The sequence below is a fragment of the Tyto alba genome, unplaced genomic scaffold, assembly GCF_018691265.1.
Source record: "Tyto alba isolate M040663 unplaced genomic scaffold, T.alba_DEE_v4.0 Super-Scaffold_6, whole genome shotgun sequence".
In the NCBI taxonomy this organism is placed as follows: domain Eukaryota; kingdom Metazoa; phylum Chordata; class Aves; order Strigiformes; family Tytonidae; genus Tyto; species Tyto alba.
This window is the reverse complement of record NW_024881327.1, coordinates 37,454,183-37,472,649: the sequence shown is the minus strand read 5'-3', so window position 1 is coordinate 37,472,649 and position 18,467 is coordinate 37,454,183. Positions and strand designations below refer to the sequence as shown.

The window sequence follows — 18,467 nt, the reverse complement described above, 5'->3', positions numbered from 1 at the left end:
TTGTCTTGGAGCATCTTTAAGAGCTTTCTTAAAATCACTAGTGTATTGTAACACTTAGTGTGTAGATATGTACTTCTGTAATATGGGTAAATATTTATATGAAACAAACAAAAGGAGACAAGAATAATATGAAGAATCTTCAAGAAAATGTGTGTTGCCGCTTATGTGTCATTTTGTATATGTAGTACAGATACTACCCATTTGGGATGTAATTTCCATATTTCAACTAAAACCCATAAACACTAAATATTTTGGCAGTATTTTAGTTCATATTCCCACATTTTGATCTTCCTTGCATGTGAATTGCAGATAAATGAACTATCTTGCTCATAAACCCTCCATTTTAACTAATGTCAAAAATGATTAACATTTCATGTACTGTTTACATTCACACATTTCATTTACATATGTTGCTGTTTATACTGTTTTCTTAAATTCATGTCTACTAAGATGAAGTAAAGAAATTGGAGTGGTTAGTTGTGCTGGTACTCATACAATATCATTTTGTTATTAATTTGTTTAATGACCCTACAAGGACTGAAGACATGAAAAAAATATACGGTCAGTGTCAAGATTCAAAATTATAAAAAGATGTTCTTCTGTGGAGGCAGAATGGACTGCGTAATTGCTATTATTTAAAAACATCTTCCAAAGATTGCTTTAAAAATATTTACTTTTTTATTAAGCAGGGCATTGAATTTTGCTTCTATTGGTTTGGAGTTGAACAATACATTCATTGCTTTTACACAGTAACTCAGTATCTTGAAATCTGTGCAGTCTGCAGAATTGAACAGTTAATTTAGGATATTTAAAAAAGAAAACATGTTTTTCTCTGTTTCTGCTAATATGCAATAGAAACCTGAGCAATAACAAGATTACAGATATCGAAGAAGGAGCATTTGATGGAGCCTCTGGTGTGAATGAATTGTTGCTCACTAGCAACCGCTTAGAAAATGTTCGACACAAAATGTTCAAAGGACTAGAAAGTCTCAAAACACTGTAAGTGTAATTATTTGGGTGGTTTTAGTCTTCTTTTCTGCCAGATATTTTTTAAAGTAATGTTCTGTCTGTCCTAAAGATTTTTATTTTGGAGGATTAGCTATGGATTATCCAAACATATATTAGTTTTTGTTCCTATTTTACAAAAAGTTGTCATACATTAGATTAATTCGTTAATTATTAATTATGCATAGAATGTAGCTGAAATTTTTCATTGTGGGTACTTAACTACAGAAACTCTATGAATCCCCTAAAATGATGAAGCGGTTGAGAATGGGTAAACATCCAACTGCAGAAACAGAAATGGGAATAATCATCTGCTTCAAAGTAACAGAATTTTGCACGGGAATTACACATTTTACGTAATGGAGTCTGATTCAGTTCAGCTCAACCATTACTGGGAATTTTGCTAGAGGAAAAAATTATTCTGGTGGATATTGAAATGTGGGAAATTATTCTCTCTGAAGTAATTTTAATGTCATTTCAACAGTGAAGGGAGGAGTAAAAGCACTATAGCTTGAACTCATTTCATTCTTTCCATGAAGGCGGTTTAGCTGTTTCCACTGAAAAAAAGATGTTTATACAACCCACAGTTTCTTGGCCTTCTTTAGAGAGCCTGTCCTTCTGATCAGCAGAGCAGAGCCAAGACTAAATGGTCTCTGGGGCTTCAGCTGCCCATAGATAGACATTAGGTATTTTTAATAAATCAGGCCTACAATTTCTAACTTTGCATTTAAAGCTGCTAAAATTGTTAGAAGCAGCTATTCTTAGACAAGAGCATGGGGGAAAAATATTCCATTTTTGATGGACCAATAGGAAAATGGCAGACTTCAAAGCTTGTATGTTTTACAGAAATATGAGATATTTTAGAATAGGTGTTTCTTGCTTAGTATTCTGAAATTTTTACTAAATCTTAGAGTCATGCTGAGGCGAAGTCAGGGTAACCTGCTTTCATTTAATTGAAACACTTCAGAATGTAGTAGAAATGGTTTCTAGAATTTGTCCTAAGAAAATTCAGATTGAAGGGGCCTCAGGAGGAGGTCTGCTGGTACAACCTTCTGGTCCATGTAAATAGCAGTTCTGGAGTCATTAGGCTTGGACACATGACGAGGGAGCTGCTGTGTATCTCTGATTTGGGGAATTTCAATCAATTTATTTTATTGTCAATTAACAAACTCATCAATACTGATTCTGGTATTGAAAGAAAAAAAAAAAAAAAAAAAACAACACAGATGCTTAGAGGAAACACCCTTTGCCTCTGCGAAACGTACCCACCCATCTTTCTGTTTTCCAGTCCCCTCCACACACACTGCACTCGGTCCCTTCGGTGAGGTGGCAGGCAGCACGGGGGTCACTGCGCTTGTGGCTCCTCCACCGGCAGCAGTCCCTTTGGAGTCATACCTCTTGGCCCTTGCTTGAGCCACCACTTCAGCTCCAGCCCCTGCTCGGCCTAAGCTAAGAAATGTTGATCCTTCCTTTCTCAGGATGCTGAGGAGCAATCGTGTGAGCTGTGTGGGAAATGACAGCTTCACGGGCCTGAGCTCAGTCCGCCTGCTCTCGCTGTATGACAACCAGATCACCACCGTGGCACCTGGCTCCTTTGATACGCTGCATTCGCTCTCTACGTTGTAAGTCATGTTTGTATTTTACCTCACCCAAGTTTAAACCCCTGCTTCTTTGGGGACATTCCTGTTAATGCTTTACTGGATAATTTCACCGCATGAGCTAACGTTAAGTGAAAAAAGAGTTCATAGAGGGATTTTTGAGAGAGTTTATTTTCTGGACCATCTTGGATGCATGAAGAATGTGTTTTCATGGTGCCCTTTGAGGCAGTGTTAGGCTGGTTTCCAGAAGCGCCTGAGAAGGCAGGAAAACCATGCTGCTTGCCCCCCTCTCCGAAGCCCACCTCTCTGAGCCAGGATAGAACGCCACGCTTTCGCTAGGCATTGCATGATCACAGCTGGTCGAATCACCATGTTGTCTGTCTTTCTGCACTGTGCCGTCCAATTACTATCTTAAATTTCCTCAGCCTACTGAGGATCTTAATTGATACATGTTTTATAATGAAACTTCAGTCTCATTTTCTATAAAAAGAAGCATCTCTTTTTTTATTTAAATATGATGTAATTTGAGGGAAGGGAAGATGGTGAATGTAGCTGCCACTCAGTTTACTGAAGAAAATGCTTTTTGTAGAGAGTATCATTCGGGAAAGTACTTAATCCTCTTTTCACATAAAAAGTGACACTTTGCACCAAGTGACTAATTTGTGCATATTAAGGATGACATGTTTATAAATAATGGAATTGTCGATAGGTTTGTACTGAAGTAAGGAGATGCCAAAAGTACTGAGACTTCTAGAAGTAAATTCATTTTTAGAACTGGCATCTAATCAACTTAGCTGTCACTTCAGATAGGAAACTTATTCTCTGGAGCAAATAAAAGATGGAAATCTTGAGATGACAAATTAATGGAATAGCTGTTGTCAGGTTAAAGCTAATAATGTAAAGTAATCAGCCTTCATCTCTATATGAAATTATTGCATTATCAGTACAGAGTGGCTTGACAACGAGTCAGGTCTTTGACAGTTTTAAATTATTTCTAAATGAGTTATATCAAGATTCACCACACAGAGCCTAATTTACAGCCTTCACCTATGGTTTGTGCATAGTATTGTTTGAAGAATGGTATTTAAGCTTAGCTTTTTGAAAATAGAAATAGAATACTTAGGATGAAAAAATGGTGTCATCCGAGTTAAACTTTCCTGTGGTTCTCAAGAAACCTCTTGGCGAATCCCTTCAACTGCAACTGCCATCTCGCTTGGCTTGGAGACTGGCTAAGGAAGAAACGCATTGTGACGGGGAACCCTCGCTGCCAAAAACCCTACTTCCTCAAAGAGATTCCCATCCAGGATGTGGCAATTCAGGATTTTACATGTGATGATGGTAAGAAAATTAATATTTGAACTTCTTATCATTTCAGCTTTCATATGTATATCTGCATGATTCCCATAGATCCCCAAATCTTATGCTTTAAACAACTTAATCTGCACTTCGTGCTCAGTTTCTATGTCAGTTTAAAAATCTTCCACCCATTTTTGGATGATCGTTGTATATATGCTTTCAAAGTTTTTCTTGCCTGTGTTCAGTACTGTAAATCCTAATTTAAAGATAACATAAATAAATTGATCAAATGTTGTAGTTCAGATTAATATTTTCAACTGCTGATGCTTGAATCAAGCATTCTTTCAGGTTACTTGATCAAATATCATGCCATTTTGGTTAGTTTGTGACTTCCTTAATGCTTAAAAAAAACTTGCTGCCATCTTGCATCTCTTTGATAAATGCTTCCACTTACTACATTAGTAGTTTGTCAATTTTCAAGGCTGTAACTTTTCTTTAAAGAGACTATTTATTTTTAATAATTTGCTAATTTTGAAAACATATATTTTGCTTTATTGTCTTCCACTTTAAGTTTTGTTCTTTCTTTAATGATCTTTTTTTTACATATAATAGCATTTTTACCTAGTAAAACAGCATTTTACTAAATGAAGCATCACTTGAAATGTAAATTATTAGAGTGATATTTTACAGAGGCGATGATGTTTTCCCTACCTAGAGATACCATCATGTAGAAATATCATATTTGCTTATAGGAATTATAGGTGGGATATTATTGCTAATACTGAAGTGATATTTGTATAGCAATCTTAGCACCTGTTTGTTTTTATTAACCAGGAAATGATGACAATAGCTGCTCTCCACTGTCCCGCTGTCCTGCAGAATGTACTTGTCTAGACACAGTAGTTCGCTGCAGCAACAAAGGCCTAAAAGCTTTGCCTAAAGGCATCCCAAAAGATGTAACTGAACTGTAAGTGGCACACTTTTTTCTCTTTTATGAAAATCAATGTCCCATTTATATTGTTGGGTTCAAGAATGAGTGGAGAAGAAAAGAATTGGATTCAGTGCATCAGTTGAAATTTATTATTATACCACTTTTATAAAGACTTGCACAGTATCTTGAGAAATTTGAGGTTAAGTTTGAATTAGAAATGCTCTGTAAGTCCCAAAACACTCTAAGAACTATCTGTCACTGAAAAGCTTTAAAAAAATATATATAAAATTGTAATCATTCTGAGAATTTATATGCCCATTGCTGAACCATCATATAACTGAACATGAATATCATGTTACAGTGGGTTAAATTAAGGACAGCAGTGAATCTGATTAATCTATGGTCACTGTTTAGAAAGGAATGAAGAAGTTGAATTACATGAAAAAGCAAAAAGAAAACACTTGCATGTGTTTGCATATATTCATACTAAACATGTTTTTGTGATATTTCAAAAAGACGGGTTTTGATAGAAAGTCTTGGTTTTCATATAGGCAGTCTTATACAATCTGGGACCGTTTATTAATCTCTTGATACACTTTTTATGTAACAAAAATGGTTAAGTTTGCATTTTATGAAAAGGCATAATTTGAATAATTTAAATACGCAGATTGACATTGATACAAAAAAGAGCTTGCTACCTCACATATTGTTTGAAGATAGTAACTGAAGAAGCTACCCATAAGAATAGATGAGTCAATTTTTATGCATTATGAAGGGGAAAATGTTAAGCTAAAAGTTGGGTTATTCATCTGTTTTGAATCATCAGATAAGTTACAGGAATGAAAGAAATACAAATTATTGACAAGAAAAAAAGTTGAGTTTGTGTTACATATGGCAAGTATTTAATATTAAATTGCTAATTCTTCATAATGACTGATTAATGTAGTGCTTTTTCAGAAGACATCATAGCTGTGTATCTTAAGTCACTAAAACAGTTTTATTGTTTGGTATTATATAGAAGATTCTGAAATGTCCACCACTAGTTTGGTGCTTAATATCATCCAAAAGGCTTTAGTCATTAATAAAAATAAATTACTAAGTACTCAAATTAGCACACAGCTATATAAACCTATAACTTACTTCATTAGGTTTTGGTGTTGGCTTTTTTTTCTCAAATAGATGGCTTAATTAAATATAGTCTGGCCTAATAAATACAATTTCACAATGTAAGGGCATCAATGCAATGTAAAATTAAGCAGCTAAAGAGAGAGACTTTTGGAATTACAAGTGGAACCCTGAGTGTGACTGAAAACTCATTTGTGTACAATTTTGTATGCTTTAATTAGCGTCTAAGCATGCAATTTAGCATATTTTTCAAAAGGATAATGGACGTGGTTTCTGTTAGCAGTTGCATACTGATTGATTCTTCTTGTTCATTAGCATGCATAACCCTTCCAAGACGTACTCTTCATGTGTTTTATAAAATATCTTAATAGTTGCTTCATTTGAACAAGGAGGAATTTTTATCATCCAAGTGGATACTTGTAGTACTTCAGTTCTAATGAAGCTAAAGCGATATATTTTGTGCGCATTTGTTCAGAATACTTACTCCTTCAAAAAGTTTAAATATTTTTGGTTTCTTTTTTAATAATTAAGTATATGAGCCCACACTCCATTCACCAACATTTATATAATCCCATTAACATAATGTAAGGATAAACCTTGTGAAGACACATATTTTGGATTTGGCAAGCAGCCATAAGGAAGGCATGGTCCAAGTGGAAGGGGGAAAAAAAAAAAAAAAGCGCTTTTTGATTAGATGTAGATAGTTATTTCGTTAAGACTATCTGTGTTTCAGCCTGTCCATTTAGTCAAGACAAAAGTTTCCAAAGATGATGCAACATTCTTAAAGACATTAAGCTCAAAATCAATTTAAGAATGTCTCTCTTAGAGGTTGCCCTTCATTCAAGTGTGTGCCAAGTATTTGTATGCCTAAAATATCTTATTTATATAGAGATAATGAGGGTATAGTTTTTACTCGGGTTCCAGGAGACAAAAGTAATACCACTATCAGCAAATCATTTGCCCCAGTTGAGAAATTAAAGACCTTTTCTTTCTGCCACTGTCTGCTCCATTTCAGAGAATCAGGTAAATTCAGCACTTCTTATAATCTCTAAACTACTTGCCCTGATTACATGAAGAGCCCCTTCACTTGCACTTTGTAATGACTGGCTGCACACCAGAAGCTTTTTAGGCAAGGCTTGTTACCTTCTTTGGCCTGTAACTCAGGTGTCGATACAGTTTGATGGCTCTGTACCTGTTAACTCTAAGGAAGAACAAGTCTGTTATTGAGAATTATGAGCATGGAAGAAGAGCAAGCAATGTAATACAGAAGCTGTAAAATTACAAAGAGGAAAAAAAATAAAATCTAACTTTTCTAGTGAAGGATAATTGATTACTGTCTTTAGTCCCTAACATGCTCCGTAGGAACAGGCTTGTCATATGTCCTGCCTGAAGTATACAGGGAGAAATTATGGAAGGTGACCCGAACTGCAGGCATGGCAAATGAATTTGCTGTTAGAGCAGGGACCAACCCTTGCTGTTTCTGCTGTAAAGGACTACCTCTGCAATGTCAGGGTCTGTTTCTATTTATGATAGCTCAAAATCCACACTTAATGTGACTTGCAGAAGTCAGATTTACTTTTCACCTGTAGGTGTGTGTGAAATAGAGGTGATAAAGACCTCATTTTGCAGAGTCTTTACAAAATCATAGAATGTACTCTGTAAGAGTTGGTTGTTATTACTGTAACATATTTGTAATATCTGATACAACAGCATTTGATTTTAAGCTACAGGTCCTTCTCAGTTCTGTCTCTAAAACCTAAAGTTTGTAAGCAAGATTTCTTATAAAACAGAAATAGTATATATTTATTTGTTATTAATTTTACTGTTGGATTCTAAGATTAGTGGATGAAGAAGCTACTGTTTTAATGAAAAACATAATGCTCTGTGGTTTATTTTTCTATTTCAGTTATTTGGTAAGCAAGATTTCTTATAAAACAGAAATAGTATGTATTTATTTGTTATTAATTTTACTGTTGGATTCTAAGATTAGTGGATGAAGAAGCTACTGTTTTAATGAAAAACATAATGCTCTGTGGTTTATTTTTCTATTTCAGTTATTTGGATGGAAACCAGTTTACCCTTGTTCCAAAAGAGCTTTCCAACTACAAGCATTTAACACTCATGTAAGTAGTTTTAGAGCAACATTCCCTATTGGAATGAAAAAAAAAATCCTGAAAAAAAAAAAAAACAAACCAAGAGAAACTCTACTCCATTATACCTGGTCTTAGTTATAAGAAAAAAAAAAACATAAAATGCATCATATCTTTTAGCAAATATAATACTGAACCATATTTTATAACAGGGGATATTTTATTCTACTTATCACACCCTACATATAATATACTCGATCACATTTTATAAACAGGGTATTTCATTCCAGTGACTACATCACAAAGTAAATAATCAGAACTTATATTCAACGGGAAGAGAGATGTAAGATCTTACAAAGCTAGGGTAATTAGGGTAAGGTGTTAGGGTAATACAGCATTTTGTTATGCAGCTCCATAAAGGCACTAGAATTATTTCATTTACAAAAGAAAAATTCCGTGATATGCTTCACTCTGTGGTATGCTTCACATAGGAATAGTACATGCAGCTGTTGTAACACCTGAATATAACCTCTTCTGTTTCTCCCACAATATGTGGTTTAATGATGCAAGAAGAGGGCTTGTCTAGAACACCTTACTCCCAGCTCTAGTGCTGACTCAGTCTGTGATTTGAGGCAAATCACTAGCTGCTCTAAAATTTATCACCTTGCCTCATGAACAATTTGAATATGATTTCTGTACCTTGTAAGAGTACAGTGAGAGAAACAGGAAGACCGTCAATGTAAATGGCTGTAATTCCATGGCCTTTGTTAGGGATATAAAAATTTATACCAGCTGAGGTTGAACTGTGTAACATTCTGAAAGCAGTTTGTGGTTTCATTATAATCAGAATAAAAAGTGGAGGGGAGTAACAAAATCCCGTAAATTTCTTTTTGACTTGGTTTAGAGCTTTGCTGCAAAAATGGAAAATGGTTTGGCATTCAAAATCAAGAACTTGATTTACTTTATTTATCTCATGCTAGACAAAAGTGGTCATGGTCACAAATTTAGAAAAAGCATGTTTCCAAACATTTTGTATTTTGCAAATAACATCAGGAAAAAACCCCTTGCAATATTTTCAAGTGTTTACAGCTTAGAACCTATAGGAAACTTATGTGGATTCTTAGGGAAGTTATACAAGATCTAACTTGCAACACACAGGAAATACAACCTTTGAAACCTCAGTACAAGAAGCAAGCATATAGATTGGACTGCGTGCAGTAGCAGTATCAGTGAAGACTGGATATATGTCTAGAGATTACGTTAATTAGTGGCATAGTGACAAATCTTCCATCACAGAGATTGTGTACTCATGGTCTATTTTTGACAAACACAGACAGAAATTGTATAACTTTACCTCCTAATTAGAAAATACACACAAACAATTTAGCAGACAAATGTAATACAATAAATTATAGATTAACAGTAAATAATAAGCAAATAAGAGGAATATTAACAGTCTCTATTTATCAGACCTGTGGGGCACATTATTGTAATCTCTTCTGAATATATCCTCATATTACTATGAAGTTGAGAATGTTCCTCAGCTGTGTTGGGAAAACCAAAACACTATTCATAGTTCCTCTGTGGCCAAACAAGAAATAACATATGAGTGTTCTGAGTTCCAGATTAACAAGGAAAATTGTTTCTTTCTAACTTTTTCTTTCTCTTTTGAATAGATTGCTCTGTTATACTTGTCTAGTATGTTTATTATTATGAGTCAGTTGTCTTACATGCTTTAAGGAAATTTCAAGGAGGGAAGTATGTATACTGTATAGCTATTCAACAGCACTCAAGTAAAAATATCAAGGTCCCCTCAGAAACACATGCTGTATTTCTTCTCAAAGTTCTGTAAACAATAGTGAAATAGTCAACATAAAATGAAAACTAAAGTACAATATGAGAATAAAGAATAAGCAGTATTTACATTTAATACAGCTTCTTCAAAGCTTCTTTGAAGCTACTATCTTTGAAGCTACCAGCATACCACTCCAGCTTCCATCATACTTATACTTAAGATTTTATTCATTAGAATATTGAACAACAAGAAAGATGTTAAGGCTTTCTCTATAAATCTTAGATAGTGTTCTTTTTAATAATAGCTCTAGGCTTTGATGTCTTCAGCATGTAAGTGTTAAGTAGAGTATTAGATGATATTTACTCAGATGTCATTAGGGACGTGACTAGAATGAATTCCACTCTAAAATATCACTTCTGTTTCTATATTTGGATTCATGCAGGATTGCATTATTAACTCAGTAGCATGATGGACATTGCTGTTGTATAAGAATGCATTGTACTGCTTTTTCATCTGTGTTGAAATGAAAATGCTTTTCATTGATCAAGCTAAACACTTGCTGGGCTTGTATATGGCATGTGAAAATAAAAATATGTGCTGCTTTAAATATTGATACCAATGATGATACTACTTCTACTAATAAAAATAACATGTCTGTCAGTTTAACTTACAGTGTTTCGGGACTGGGGCAGTCATTTTAAGGTCTGAATTTCTGAATTTATTTTTTATAGAGATTTAAGTAACAACAGAATCAGCACTCTTTCTAATCAGAGCTTCAGCAACATGACTCAGCTGCTCACCTTGTAAGTTTAAACATGTAACAGTGACTCTTTGGAAGCATTACAGTGTTTTGTTTTGTTTTGTTTTCTTGGAAAGTAAGGACATTTTATTGATATCAAAGCTTGCTCGTTGTGGAGGCTGTAGAATAACTTGTTTCCTAACTAGCTATGTGTGCAAAAGCTGATTTTGATCATTCTCTGAATTGTTTAGTGAATGGCTGATATATGTGCTGACAGTATTTTATATATTTTCAGAATTCTTAGTTACAACCGCCTGAGGTGTATCCCTGCACGGACTTTTGATGGGTTGAAATCACTTAGGTTGTTGTAAGTATTATTTTTTAACCATTGCTGTTTTCCAGAATTTTCATTTGTGTAGAGCAGATAGCAAATCTGTAGGAAGTTACTAGATTTTAAAACCTATCAAGTATTTGAGAAGTGATAATTACGTGGCCCTCAAAAATCTGTGTGGCTTCATTCTGGGGAAGTATAGTCTCAAAATGCTGCACAAGTAGTTATGTAATCCTGGACAACATTGTATATACAGACATACACTTTTTAATTTTCTGCTTTTTAATCTTTGCTGTATTTCTTTTTTGTGTTATGTTTTTCCTTGTTATAAGTATTAAAGTCTAACAAAAATACCATATGCATAAGTTCCTCAGTATATATGAGGAGGTTTTGCAGTTGAATTTTGAATATTTTTGTTCCAACAATAAATTTCTTTCTTTCTTGTTTCATTTAATATGGGAATATTTCCAAAACCATTACATCATGGTTAACTATTGAAAATCAATAAAATTACTTTTTGGTTCCAAGAAAATTTTCCTTTTTACCACTAGGAAAAACATGGTTGAAGGGGCCCAAAAAGGGACAGAGGAAAATAAAGAACAGTCAGTCTAGTTTGCAACTTCCATTTGTAATTAAGGAAAAAAAATGCAAAAATTCTTTCTTAGAAGTCCCCAGCAGAATATGTAATTTTTGCCTCCATTTGGATAGTTTATAACCAATTAATAGCTTAGTTGGATTAGACGTCTCAAGCATGACATTATTTAAGTGTGCTCACATAACTTTAATTATTTTATATAAATATGGATAATTTCAAGAACCATAATTCTGTATGTTTTAGATATACATGTATCTGAATGAATTTATAGAAAAGGAGAGAGAATTTTGTTCAGGTTTGCTACAGGGTAGATAACACTAGTCTTGGTGTTGATGCTTAATAAGGTCTTTGGTTCTTTAACTTCACTATCAAATTAGGGCAACATCCCTAATACTTACAATAACAAACATTCAATGCCTGTATTTTCCATGAATCCGAGAAAGATTGCAAAAAGAAGTATGAACATAATTAATGGAAATTTCAAGGAATTTCTGAAAAAATCAGAAGTAATAACTCTTCTTTAATTCGTATATCCAATCAGTACTTTGCAGAGGTGTTCCTACTTTTACAGACCTTTATTATTTCAATTTTTAAAGAATCATATTATTATAATGTATTATGAAAATTCAGAATTAAAAAACTCAAATTACAAATTACAAGTAGGCTGCCAATTGGAGCTTTAAAAAAAAAAAAAAAAAAAACAAAACAAAAAAAAAAAAGCAAACAACAGTAGGAAACACTGAGGAACTGGAACAAAAAGAAAGTGAAAAGCTGAAAAGTGTTTACAGAAGATTAAATTCAAAAGTTAACCTGCTGATTTTTATGCATATATATTATTCTGTTTATTTTATTTTTAAGGTCTTTACATGGTAATGATATTTCTGTTGTTCCTGAAGGAGCTTTTAATGATCTCTCAGCATTGTCACACCTGTGAGTATTCAGATGATATTTTTTATGTGACGTTTAGCAAATTTCATATAGTTGAACAAAGACAAAATGCAAAAGCCTGCTCTGGAACAAGCTCATGCATCTGTAAAGGCTGGGGACTGGCCAGAGAGCTGTCAGCTCATCAGAAATATCCTGGACCTCATGGTGGGCAGCAAATTGAACCTGTCTGCCATGTGCCCTTACAGCAGTGAAGTCTAAAGAAGCTCTGGGCTGAATTAGAAAGTGAACAGCAGCCAGGTGATTGAGGACAGTGGTCATTCCCTTCTGCTTGGCCCTCCTAAGGTCACATCTGGAATATGTGTTCAGTTTCTCCAGTAGAAATCAGATGTGTATGAACGGGAGCAAATCCAGGATAGAGTCAAGCAAGGTGGGGTGGTGGCTGGATCGTATGAGCTGTGAGGAGAGGCTAAAGGAATTGAGCTTATTTAACTTGGAGAAAGAGATGCCAAGAAGGCACCTAATAATCTTTAAGGCTCCAAGGGGATTGCAACAATGATGGAGACAGGTTTTTCTCAGAGGTACACAGTGAAGAATAAGAGTCAATAGTCACAAGCTGCAACAAGGGAAGTTTGAATTAACATAATGAAAAACTCTTCACTGTGAGGGTGGTTCAGCTTTGGAACAAGTTGCCCAAAGAAGCGGAAGAATTTCCATCCCTGGAGATTTTCAGAGGTCAGCTGGACACAACCCTGAGCAACCCTGCTCTGGCTTTGAAGTGAGCCCTGCTTTGTGCAGGAGGTGAGACTAGATGACCACCAGAGTGCCCTAAATTATTTTATAATTCTGTGTCAATGTCTGTAAAGTTGACATTAAATACATGGCATCATCTGATTTCAGAACATAATTTCAGGTAATGATTTTCCTGGTTTTAATTTTCAGTGGGAACCTAGATTAGAACAAGTTACCTATCTGTAAACCTCGTTGTGTTTATGGATAGTTATTAAATCTTTCCTTTGATTGAGGAGTAAATTGACTACTGCCTTTAGATCTATCTAGTTTTTATGTTTCTGAACAGCTGCAGTTGTTAAAACTTAATTCTGTTTCTAGTTCAGTATCGGACATTTATATTTAATTTGCCATTTCTCAGAAATTTGTTGATACTGATTAAGCTTTAAATCATTGATAATTCATTCAAATACACATAGATTTGATTGTTGTTGCTGTTATTATTTTCTTAGTGGCTACCAGTTATCCTTGCTAACATTCAGATTTTATCAGAGCAATTGTATCATCTCAGTGCAGGCTGACATTCACTCTTGCAAATTGGAAAAATTGCAAAGTGGACAAATTCTAAGTGTTTCTGCTTGAATGGGAAGATTCCTATCACTAGGTCTGATTTTTGTTACTGGTCTGACTTAAGCCTGACTGCACAAGTATATATATTTTCTTGTGTTCACGTGGAAGTATGTAGCAATAATTAAGAGAGGGCTTCCTGCCCAGTGTGGCAGAAAAGAGTGTTTCAGCAGTGGTAGTTTCTACCACCTTTGCTTGCCAGAGCTTTTCTTGTATCTCTAGAAGACCCACTGATCCAGGATTGTGCAACATTCTGAAAAAAAGTACTGAAACATCTGGAGAATGAGGATGTTCTACCACTGCCATCTGACAGTGTGTGCATATGTCAAGATTATCTGTTGAAAGTTACATGATTATTGTATTTCTTAAAGGGAATATGAGTACATCTTTATAGAATAGCACAGTGCTTCTATCATCCAAATTAGCTACACAACATACCATTGTTCTCATACTTTTTAGAGTTTCTAGCAGAGATACTTAAAAAGCCCTTATAGAAATTAATTCTGAAAATATCTAGCTAAATTACTTTTAATTAAAAAAATCAGATTTATTTAAAGAAATGGATTTGCTTCCATAACAAGGCAGTTCTTAAGGTTCTTAAACTATTTAATGTAGTTTTATTTACTTATGCAGCAAAGACCACTTACAGAATTCTGCACATAGTTGTGAGCTCAGTGGGAGAGCTCCAAAGAGGAAATAATTAAATCAAATTTGGAAGCTTAAAAACAGATGGTTTGTACCAGCCTGGGAGCCATAAACTGAAAAGGAAAAATATCAGGGTGGAACTCTCTGGGGTTGCCTTGGCTGCTTTGGAAGAAATATTTTATTCTTGCTAACTTAATTTCCCAGTATCGGTTTCATTGTGCTGATGCAGCTGATCTTGGCCATTATATACCAATGGTGAAACAGAGCTAGTTAGTATTAGCTCTCCAATGTTCACACGTAATGCAGCTAAGAATAGCTAGGTTTCTGGACCAAGTTGACTGCTAAAAGTATCACTTCTTGATTTAGAACCCAAATCCAGACACTTCATGTTCTTACAGTCAATTTAGTGGAGGGGGAGGGTAGGTTTGTGGTTCAAAGGGGTTTTTGCCAACCTGTGTTCTAGCTTCTCTTTTTAAAAGCAGCTGTTTAAAATTTTATTGCTTTTTTGTTTGTCTGTTTTCCATAGGGCTATTGGAGCAAATCCTCTTTATTGTGATTGTAACATGCAGTGGCTATCTGACTGGGTAAAATCAGAATACAAAGAACCTGGTATTGCACGTTGTGCTGGTCCTGGAGAAATGGCAGATAAACTTCTTCTCACAACTCCTTCTAAAAAATTTACTTGCCAAGGTACTGTTGTTGTTTTTTCCCTTTAAAGTGTCAATTTTGAATTTTTACATATAGTTGAGCTGTCAAATAAGAGTCGTGTGTGTTCTAAATACATTTAATATAGTATCTTCACTCAGACTTATCATCGTTCCTCCTCATACTTAGGGATGTTAGCCATTGGTACCATTCAGGAACTGTATTTATTTTAATGACTTCAATACCTATTTCTTTTCAAATAGATTGAGAAAAAAAGTCTTTGGACTTGCAGTACAGTATTCCTCAGTACATGGATGTGCATAGATACTTGGTACTGGCAGTCATGAACTACAGTTTGAACATCTACACTTCCCTTAGCCAAAAAATATCCTTCCCTTCAGACTGTTCACAGTAAAAACTGTAAATACATCCATAATCCTTGCAGTCTGCAATTAATGGCATCGATATTTCCAGAATTTCTAATATTCTGATATTTCAGAAGAAAGCATTAAAAAACAAACAAACAAACAAACAAAAAAAAAACAAGCATAGAAAAAGGGATGTGATTACCTTTATAGAGGTGTCATTCTGAAATGTTATGTGGGGAAGTTTCTTAGGGTTTGAACCAAGAGTGTTTTTCTCCATGTTGGTACCAATGTTGCTGGCATTTATATCACAACTTATGTTATTGTTTGTAGATTCCTAGGTTCTTTTTCTGAATCTTTCTGAATCTGAAACTTTGGTTAAAAAAGTACATTTTTTTATTCACATGGAGAGAGAACTTGGTTTGGTTTACTGTTTAATCTTCCTCTATTCCATCCATTTCTCCCTTCTTAAATATTTTGAAAACATAGGAAACTTCTGCTGTAGCTTAATTTTTCATGGTCGTGATTTAGAAACACTGAAATCCCCAACTGAAAAAACAAAAACAAAAGCAAAAATACAACAAAATTTATGTGTGCTTATACTTGTTACTAGGCTTATAGTTATTTCTGAGGCATCAGCTAAATATGATCTTAATTCTTGTAGAAGTAATTTATTTTCATAGTCTAGGTAATCTTCAAGCTATTTTGACTTATTCATCTGTTAATGTGTCTTCAAAGGTGAGCTCAATCCCTTTGTAATTTCTTCCTTAAAAAAGCAATGGGACATTGTTGGACTTTGTCTTATCCAAAGTTTTTCTTTACTGTATGATCATCCTATTTAGTCTTCTCTCCTTAAGCTTTCTGTCAAAAAACATGTTTTTTAAACAAAAACCACTGGAACCTATTTTGTTGCTTGTGATGCCAATGAATTGTCTCTCCCTCTAAATCCTTCTTGCAACTTTTCAACAGTACATCTCCGAGGTCATGCCAGTATTCATTGCACATGACACTCATCTGTTGCAAAATCTCTTAGTCTGATTTTAGATAGGACATTTGCTGGCCAATCTGATAGTTTACTCTGCAAGCATCACTGAATATTATTGCAGATATGCTCTTATTACACACTGTTGTGTGTAATATCAAATACGTAAAAGAATATTTGCATGGACATAAAGGACCTGTTTGGTTATTTTCTGGCTCTGTCAGTTTTAAAAACTGTATGACCCCTGCCTACAATCATTGTTATGTTTCTGTCAGACAATCCAGAAAGTATATCTTACTCCCTCTTGCCCATCAGAAAATATCCTTTATATTATTATGCAGGGTAAGAACTGTATTTGTTTCACTTCCAAGAGTGGAGATCTGGTATTATGGATACCTTTGAGAGAAAATAATTTTCCTGCCACTGTCCTATGAAGATGCTCATAATTACAGATTGCAAATCAGCAGCTTTTCAATGACATGATGGCCCTGTAAGACATTATGTGTCTGTTACTCAAAGATAAGTAATTTTATCTTTTGCTTAAAAATGAAGTGCTGAATAGAAAATAGGAAGATGCTATATTCCTACTAGATCCAAAATTTTAGGCTATAAGTGAGAGGACTGTTTTTGGAATATCTGTTGATGGTCTGCTGTTGTATATATATTTACAGGAAATAATTCCCTCTTATCAGTATCTCTGGATTCAATTCAGTGAAATGGGTGCTTTAATTTTACTTACAGAATGAATAGTTCCCAGTGAAAATGAGCATTTTAAAATGAAATCCCATCTCAGTTGTAAAGCTCCATAAAGTCACCGTACCTTACTCTAATTTTATGAATTCTTTTACTCCAGGAATCATCCCTTAGTATTTTCTTCTTTCAGTTGTTTTTCTACATTTATGGGTGGTTTTCTTTTTTTATGTGGCCTCTAACAGACTCTCAATCTTTTACTTTTACCCCTTTACCATTCATGCCCTGCTTCTAGAGATTCCAGGGCCTTGTGGTTTTCTGATACCAGGTAAGGTTATACGTAGATCTGGAGTGGGTGATCTGATTAAGAACGGACCCTCTGACCTTCCTTTTGTGTACCTCAAGCAGACTTCTTTCCTAAGACACGCATGTTCACTGTGTGTTTTCCCCTTTGATGAATTTACAGCTGACTCTTTGCGATATATCATTTAACATATTGTATGAACAGTTTTGTTATTTTAAAAGCCTGGGTTTGAGGTCTGAAAAACATCTAACAGCAATGATTAGTTCTACTGAATTGTAGTAAAAACAGTGATTTCATTAGCAGCTTTAGTATAAGTGAATCAGTGTAGATTATTGATTTTGAGGACATATGCAAGAGAGAATAGGAGTCATAAAATGTCAGAGCTCATTTTTTCTTGCAGCAGGTTTCATTAGAAGCTGGTATTGAGAGGTTTTCTGTCATGTTTTTCTTCAAAAATGTTAGATTGCCACATGTGTGTGTGTCAACAAAATACAGTTAGTTTTTCACTTTTTACAAAAGAATACTGATTATTTTTTTAATTTATGCTAAGGCTTTTTTTTCCAGTTAGGGCTTATTCAAAAACATATATGTCTACAATATGAAAAACTAAACAATAAGTTATGAACTCAATTCTTTTTCATATACAAGTCTTTTAACACATGCAAGCAGAAGAGGAAAGGAAATAGTATAGTGCAAATAAAAATAGGTTCCAGAACTGCCTTTCCATTAGACTTCAGTAAAAATTTCTGAAACATTTCAATTTTTTGAACTTACAACTGAAGAATGATAAATCAAAATGTTAATTTTTATTGGATACTACATATATAATAGTTTGAAATAAAAGCTTAGAGCACAAATCAGATACAGTGTTTGCTATCTTGTTGAAACTTGGGTTCCCATTTTCTGGCTCTGTTTTCGAAGTGAAATTTAGATTGCTAATCCATTTGGGAAAATAACCTTAGTTACTGAATGTTTTTTAATTCTTGCCAAATCATTAGCATTTTATTGCATGAGAAGTAGAAAAGAGGATATGATGTTCAGAATAAACAGCTGAGGCAAGGAAGCATAGACTTCCATGCTACAGCACAGT

The 18,467-nt window shown here is 34.4% G+C and overlaps 1 protein-coding gene across 18 annotated transcripts in view; it reads left to right on the top strand.

The window, feature by feature from the left end:
* Window positions 1-18,467, top strand: part of SLIT2 (slit guidance ligand 2) — a 262,325-nt gene that overhangs the window by 205,006 nt on the left and 38,852 nt on the right. For 9 of the 18 annotated variants that reach the window (XM_042807960.1, XM_042807965.1, XM_042807962.1 and 6 more), the window contains 10 exons: window positions 856-999; window positions 2,484-2,627; window positions 3,775-3,941; window positions 4,734-4,866; window positions 8,010-8,078; window positions 10,572-10,643; window positions 10,875-10,946; window positions 12,364-12,435; window positions 14,918-15,081; window positions 17,369-17,401. In XM_042807960.1, the coding sequence (XP_042663894.1) occupies window positions 856-999; window positions 2,484-2,627; window positions 3,775-3,941; window positions 4,734-4,866; window positions 8,010-8,078; window positions 10,572-10,643; window positions 10,875-10,946; window positions 12,364-12,435; window positions 14,918-15,081; window positions 17,369-17,401 (1,070 nt within the window). The remainder of the gene's footprint in view (window positions 1-855; window positions 1,000-2,483; window positions 2,628-3,774; window positions 3,942-4,733; window positions 4,867-8,009; window positions 8,079-10,571; window positions 10,644-10,874; window positions 10,947-12,363; window positions 12,436-14,917; window positions 15,082-17,368; window positions 17,402-18,467) is intronic. The other 9 variants (XM_042807975.1, XM_042807973.1, XM_042807969.1 and 6 more) reach the window with 2 other exon arrangements.